The sequence below is a fragment of the Nothobranchius furzeri genome, chromosome 1 (genome assembly GCF_043380555.1).
Source record: "Nothobranchius furzeri strain GRZ-AD chromosome 1, NfurGRZ-RIMD1, whole genome shotgun sequence".
Lineage (NCBI taxonomy): Eukaryota > Metazoa > Chordata > Actinopteri > Cyprinodontiformes > Nothobranchiidae > Nothobranchius > Nothobranchius furzeri.
The window spans coordinates 96,152,642-96,159,608 of NC_091741.1; the positions used below are offsets into that span (position 1 = coordinate 96,152,642).

The 6,967-nt window shown below is 42.2% G+C and overlaps 1 protein-coding gene across 2 annotated transcripts; it reads right to left on the bottom strand.

Moving 5' to 3' along the window:
• Positions 1 to 3,318: 3,318 nt before the first annotated feature.
• LOC129162832 (T-cell surface antigen CD2) lies at positions 3,319 to 6,967 on the bottom strand. Of its 2 annotated transcripts, XM_054739002.2 has the most exons (6): positions 6,771 to 6,967; positions 5,626 to 5,946; positions 5,235 to 5,492; positions 5,043 to 5,162; positions 4,742 to 4,846; positions 3,319 to 3,837 (listed from the first exon to the last, which is right to left on the bottom strand). In XM_054739002.2, the coding sequence occupies exons 1-6, from the start codon at positions 6,835 to 6,837 to the stop codon at positions 3,653 to 3,655; spliced, it is 1,056 nt and encodes a 351-aa protein (XP_054594977.2). In that variant the 5' UTR covers positions 6,838 to 6,967; the 3' UTR covers positions 3,319 to 3,652. The 2 variants fall into 2 exon arrangements, with proteins under 2 accessions (XP_054594977.2, XP_054594978.2); XM_054739003.2 differs by lacking the exon at positions 5,043 to 5,162.

A 6,967-nucleotide genomic window follows, 5' to 3' on the forward strand; every position in this document is an offset into this window, starting at 1 on the left:
GGCCGAGCTCCATGGGTGAAAGCCCGGCCACCAGGCGCTCGCCAATGTGCCCCACCTCCAGGCCTGGCTCCAGAGGGGGGCCCCGGTGACCCACGTCTAGGTGAAGGAACACGGTTTCCATTTATATAAATCCTCATAAAAGGTCTTCGGGCTGCTCTTTGTCTGATCCCTCACCTAGGACCTGTTTGACATGGGTGACCCTACCAGAGGCAGAAAGCCTCAGACAACTTGGCTCCTATCATTGAGACACTCAAACCCCTCCACCACGGTAAGGTGGCAGCCCATTTTTGAACACACATTGAAAACCAGAAAATCATTAAACCACCTTTCATGCTAATTGTAAAGCACATTGAATTGCCCCTGTGTTTGAAATGTGCTCTATAAATAAAGCTGACTTGCCTGAACCAAAGATGGCATCTAAAATCTCCCACGCTTCCTGTTAGATGACACGTTGTTTCCTGTAAAACAGAATATGCTAAATATTAAAGCCAGAAGATAGCATCTGCTCCTTTCACTTCTTCAAACTCTCAGAAGAAGAAGGTACATAAACACATTGTTCTGCATATACCCGGATACAGTTCTACAGGTCTATCTTGTTTTTGTTTAGATTGTTTAAGCAAAAATGTAATGCAAAAACATTTACCTAAAAATCTGAGATATTATTAGATTTGAGTGTGAGTGTGTGCGTGTTTGCATGTGTGTGTGTGTGTGTGTGGGGGGGGGGGGGGGGGTACACAGAATGATTTTTTTTGGCTTGTAAAGCACCTTTGGGGGTTCTAGGACCTTAGAAGATACTAGATCGAATACAGATTATTTTACACCTGAAATAAAGCTGTTTCTTAGTCAGATATAGTGAATGAGTGAATATAAGTTTTTATTTCATTGATGTTTTTAATAAAAGATTTTAAGTATTTGCTATACTCAGTTCCATCCATCCATTCATTAATTTTTGGCCGCTTATCCAGGGTCGGGTCGCAGGGGCAGCAGTTTATGCAGGGAGGCTCACACTTCCCTCTCCCCAGCCACTTGGACCAGCTCCTCCAGGGGAATCCGAAGGTGTTCCCTGGCCAGCCGAGAGACATAGTCCCCCCAGTGTTTCCTTGGTCTTCCTGTAGGTCTTCTTCTGGTTGGATGTGCCTGAAAAACCTCACCAGTGAGGCGTCCAAGAGGCATTCTAACTAGATGCCTGAGCCCAGGCGCGCTGAGGAGGAGACTCCTGTTGTTTTGTTCATCTTCATCATAATAATGACAACATTAGATGACAACAGGTGCTCACATAGGTTTGTGCTGATGAACATGTCTGAGCAGCTTGACCACGTTGTTGTGTGTCGGGGATGAAACACAACCACAGAGCCGTGCTGGTTTGAGCGTGTTGCTGGAGTTATATCAGCTCTGTCTGGACGTTAGTTGGAAAACTTTCTCTTTCAGTCGTGAACACATTACTGAGAGGCTAGAATCTCTGTTTCTGGGCTTCAACGTCAGAAAATAGCTGAGTGAACTCGGCGCTGAGTGAGAGGAGTGTTTAGTTTGTCCGAGACAGCGGAGCTGCTGACACCGGCAGCAGGCGCTGAAAAAAACACAAAGGAGGGGGCGCGTGGGCTCCGCGCTGACGCCGCAAAGCATCATGGGAGTTTAAGTCTTTGCGGTAAAATCGGCCAGCGGGCCAGTTTTAATATATTTTGATATTTATCTCGCGGGCCACATAAAAATGCTCCATGGGCCGCATCTGGCCCGCGGGCCTTGACTCTGACATATGTGACATAAAGCATGAGGTTTTGGTTAGTAATTGATTGGGAGAATAACAAATGACTGAATTAAATAGTGGGGCATTTCTGTCAGTGCGCCCCAGGGCAGCTGTGGCTACATCGTAGCTTATCACCATCAGTGTGTGAATGTGCGTGTGAATGGATGAATGATACACTGTAGTGTAAAGCGCTTTGGAGTCCTTACTCTGAGAGGCGCTATACAAGTGTGGATAATTTATCATTTATAGTGTTGATCAGGCAGAGCTTTGTTGCTAGCGTTCCACTGCATAATGGCTTCAATCACATATATAAAAGTGTTAGTTTTTACGTAAACCATTGGATGAAATTACACAAACTGACTGAGTTCTAGTTAAGGCGCTTGCAATAATTTGTGTAACCTAACCCTATCTAACCCTATCTGTGCACCTCAACTGGCTCCTCTCAACATGGAGGGGCAGCAGGTCCTGATGAAGTCAACAGGACCACATCATCTGCAAAAAGCAGAGTTTCAATCTTTGGCCACCAAAAAGGAACCCCTCAACACCTTGGCTGCACCTAGAAATCCTGTCTATAAACGTTATGAACAAAATCGGTGGAGTCCTGGCGAAGCCCAACTCTCACTGGGATTGAGCCTGACTCACAGCCAGCAATGTGGACCAAGCTCTGACACGGTCATACAGGGACCTACAGTAACAGCCGGTATCAGAGGACTTGGTACCTCTAGGACCCCCTAAGGGTATAGAGCTGGACCAGTGTTCCACGACCAAGACGAAAACCACGTAGTTGCTCCTGAATCTGAGGTTCAACAATCCTTCTGACCCTCATCTGCAGAACCCCTGAAAATACCTTACCAGGGAGACTCAGGTGTGTGATCCCTCTGTAGTTGGAACACACTCTGCGGCCCCCCATTTTAAATAGGGGACCACCACCCAGGTCTGCCAGTCCAGTGGAACTGCCCCCAATGTACATGCGATACTGTAGACAACATCCAGAGCCTTAAGGAACTCTGGGATATACTCATCACTTATCAGCTTGTAAAAGTCCACGTTTAGACCTTATGATAAAAAAAAACAGCATTTTAACATCATGGAAACTTTTTGTGTTTACTGATTACTGCTCATGAAACATTGTTTTGTTTTTCTCTGTCAAACCAAATAAACGTGTAACAACCGATTATGAATAAGTAAATGTGACATCAAATCAAATAAAATCAAATCACTTTTATTGTCACGTCACATGTGCAGGTACACTGGTACAGTACATGCGAGTGAAATTCTTGTGTGCGAGCTTCACAGCAACAGCGTTGTGCAAAAATACAGTAATGTAAAAACAAGTAAAATTTAAAAATGGCTAATCTAAGTATACAAATGAATAAAGTAAACAATAAGATAAGAGATATAAATATACAGTGGTTGGTATGTGCAAAACAGTGGCATTAATGTACAGTATGGAGTGTGTAATGTTGGAGTTTCAGTAGTGAGGGTGAGGTGTCTGCGAAGTGTTCAGCAGTCTGATGGCCTGATGGAAAAGGCTGACTAACATATGACTAATCATGTAATCCAAGACAGTTATCTCCATCTGTTGAATAAATACATTTTATTTCCAGTAAATTCAACTTATTTATACAGTTTGTTTGTTCAACTGCAACACACTGCATTACGTTACCAGTAGGCATAGCAGGTTCATGTACAATCTGCTGTTTCTCTCTTTAAAATCAGGATTATGTGTCTTTAGCTGTTTGACAAAAATTAAAATGTGTAAATTATAAAATAAAAGCTGAAACATCATACAAGATGAAATAGGTCATAATTACAATAAAGAACTATGAAAACAAAAAATATGCCAGAATAAAAGTGTACAATTTAAAACCTTTCCATACTGAGATGTTTGAACCTGAACACATCAGATCACCTGCCTTTACGGACTTGTGCGTACAAATTATTATCTGCTGGCTCAGAACGACCAGGTCTGTTTGTAAACCTGACTTGTCCGTACTCCACCCCCTCCTCCTGTACATACTGCTCCACCTGCCTCCTCTGCTGCTGCACGATCCTGACGTCAGCGTAGGTCATCTCCTGCTCTTCTCCCTCCTCTGCAGGAAAGGAGTCAAAATAGTTAAAACACTCAACAGCCACTTTTTAAATTCATCTGAAAAACAGAAAACAAATCTAAACTGTACCAGAGATAAGACATAACAGCTTCTGTCACACTTTAATTGATAAATTTGATGGATTAAACCAAGCCCCTTGCTCCTCCCTCCTATACCAAACACTTATCAGACTCAAACAGGTGACCATATAAACATTTTTAAGCCTTATAGTAATGAACATGCAGCCCAATCCCAATAACTGAGGCCTAGTCCACACATAGCCGGGTTGTTTTAAACGAATATCCGCCCCTCCAAAAACTTGCATCCACACCACCTCGTTTAAAAAAAAAACTCTGTCCACACGTACCCGGATAAATACGTTGTTAAGGACATGCCAGACCTGTAGGCGGCAGTACTTCCCCTGTTCTTAACCTCGTCCTTCGTCTGTGGTCTTCCGCAAGGAGCAGTAATTCCGCTTGCAAAAACAAACAAGCAAAAAGCGCTTGGACTATTGATAAAGCGAGCGCAGATCTGAGGGCATCCATGCTGTTGGCTAGTGTAAACACAGGTCGCACACGTGATGTCAGCATTTTTTTGTCGCGGAAAGTGACGTTGCTGACCTCAAAACTACGGTTTTGTCCGTCCACACGCAGACACCCAAAACGGAGAAAACGCAGATCTTCACTTTGGCCGGAGTTTTTAAAAAGATCCGTTTTCGTGTGGATGACAGGCCAAAACGTAGAAAAATATCTACGTTTTGGCAGATCCCCGGCTACGTGTGGACAGGGCCTGAGATAGGTATCAGGGTGTGGCCATCTGTTGGGTTCAGGGGCGTGGCCAGGGGGTGAGGCATAATCCATCAAACGTGTCAACTACAAAGTTTATGAAGCCGTTATATTTTTTGTACCTTTAGGTTTTTGTTTTTTCTTCTGGCAACAGATCACAGCTACACCGACCACCAAGAAGAACGCGAGAGCTGAGAGAACACCGACCATGACGGGCCACTGCTCTGCTGCAGAGTAAAACACAGGAGATGCACAGGTTTGATTTATAAGGAAGTTCACATGTTTTTATGTAGACATAAAGAGACACAACCCTAAGCAGCAGAGTCAGCTTTCACCTAGTAAAGAACCAAAGGAGATCCTGAGTGTCAGTTTGATTGGAGGACGAGTTAATAGTGGAGGAATAATTTAACTCTGTCTCCTTACCCCCAGTGTGTGTTACTGCTGTAGGGGCTGGTGTTGGTTCTACACACAGAGTGTTATTTTCTCTAAACACCCACTCAGATATGTGAGTCCCATTGGAAGTGCAGTTAATGAAAATGAAGCCTGGGAGCAAATAAAATGATAATTATCAGTCTAAAATAAATCAAGACTCTTCCCCATGATGCTGTGACTCACCACAGGTAGATATGTCCTGTTCTCTGGAGGACTCACTGACTCGGTTCCTGACTGAACAGACCAGACGTCCTGAGATATTTTGTCTCAGAACGATGATGTTAGTCTGACTATTTCCAGAGAAGAGCTCAGAGTCTGTCAGTGTGTGTCCATCCAGAGTCCAGCTGTACTGAGGACTGTCCCCTTCCTCAGAGGAGCAGGACACCTGCATCTGTCCCTGGGACCAACACTCAGAGACCAGCTGGACAGACGACACACCAGCTGAGAGAATCATGGGATGAATGAATATTATTATAGGAAGATGGTTGCTTTTTAATCTGGTTTACTAAAATAGAAGAAAATGTGCAGATTAGTAGTTTAAGATTTACTTCAAAAGGTCTAAAAAGTTGTTTACCTTCAACAGACAACAGTAGAGTCCTGTTTGCTGTTGAACGTCCATCTGAATTAAAGTTCTGAAGTTTATATTGTCCACTGTCATCCCTGATCAGGTTATTGATCCTAACTGTTCCAGTACTGGGAATAAAAGTGACTCTGTTGTCCCTTATGATAGTTTTATTATTGTTACTTATCCACTGGACTATCATCGAGCCATTCTTTTTCCATTCTAATCTGGGCATCTCTGCAGCGTTGTCCACCAGCTGGATGTCCACAGCTCCTCCTAAAGCTCCGACACACTGAGCTCCATCCTGTCTGCCGTCACAGAAAGTTTCTACAGCTGGAAATAAAAAAATTAATAAATATTTCATTCATGAGAAAATGAATCCTTTTTGTGATTTAACTTTTACAATGATAGGAAACACACTGGTCACATTTATCTAATACTGAAACTTGATTTTGCTGAAACGAACATTTTTATTAGACCAAATAAACCTTTTATTCATCAGATCAATAAGGATTAAAATACCAGTTAGGGTTCAACAATAGGTTAATAACTTTCTGCTGCTGTTAGTTTCTGATATGATGCTGGAACAATAGCAATGGCATTAATACTACTACTACTACTACTACTACTACTACTACTACTACTACTACTACTACTACTACTACTACTAATAATAATAATAATAATAATAATAGGCTAGCCAACCTAAAAAGAAAATGAAATGCTGTATGTTAACACATTCAGTGACTATAATATCTTGTGACTGAGGCCAGATTTGGAGTAGAGTTCGATCCTGATGTCAAAAACAATATTTTACACAATTCAGTTTCCAAATTTAGAGACTGAAATAAATAAGTTTATATTACACCTAAATCCTTTTTAATGATAAACCGTCTTGATTCTGCAGCAGCCCCAGGATGACCATACCAGATATCAAACCTTTAACAGGAGCGACAGGCTGCAGTTACACTAAAGACATTTTACGATAAAGTCACAAAAATTAAAAAGAACATTATTTTAATAATTAACATGATGCATGGAGCCTGTTTTATCTTAGAAAAGATTACAAAATATGTCATTAAATGAACAGAGTTTAACTTGTTGAATCATTAAACACAAAGCTAAGAAAGTTAAATGTGAAACAGCTTAAATCTCACCCTGAAAGACCCCCATCATCATCATCATCATCAGCAGCAGCATCAGCAGCAGCAGTCCAGCCTCCATGTCTGCTCAGCTTTCAGACTGGTTCTGAATTATTTCTGAGAGCAAACATGGATGTTTTAGCCTGATCAACCTGCAGCGGGTCCTGTTAGTGATCCGCCTCAGAGGAGAATGTGTGAAAACCTTCACCAGA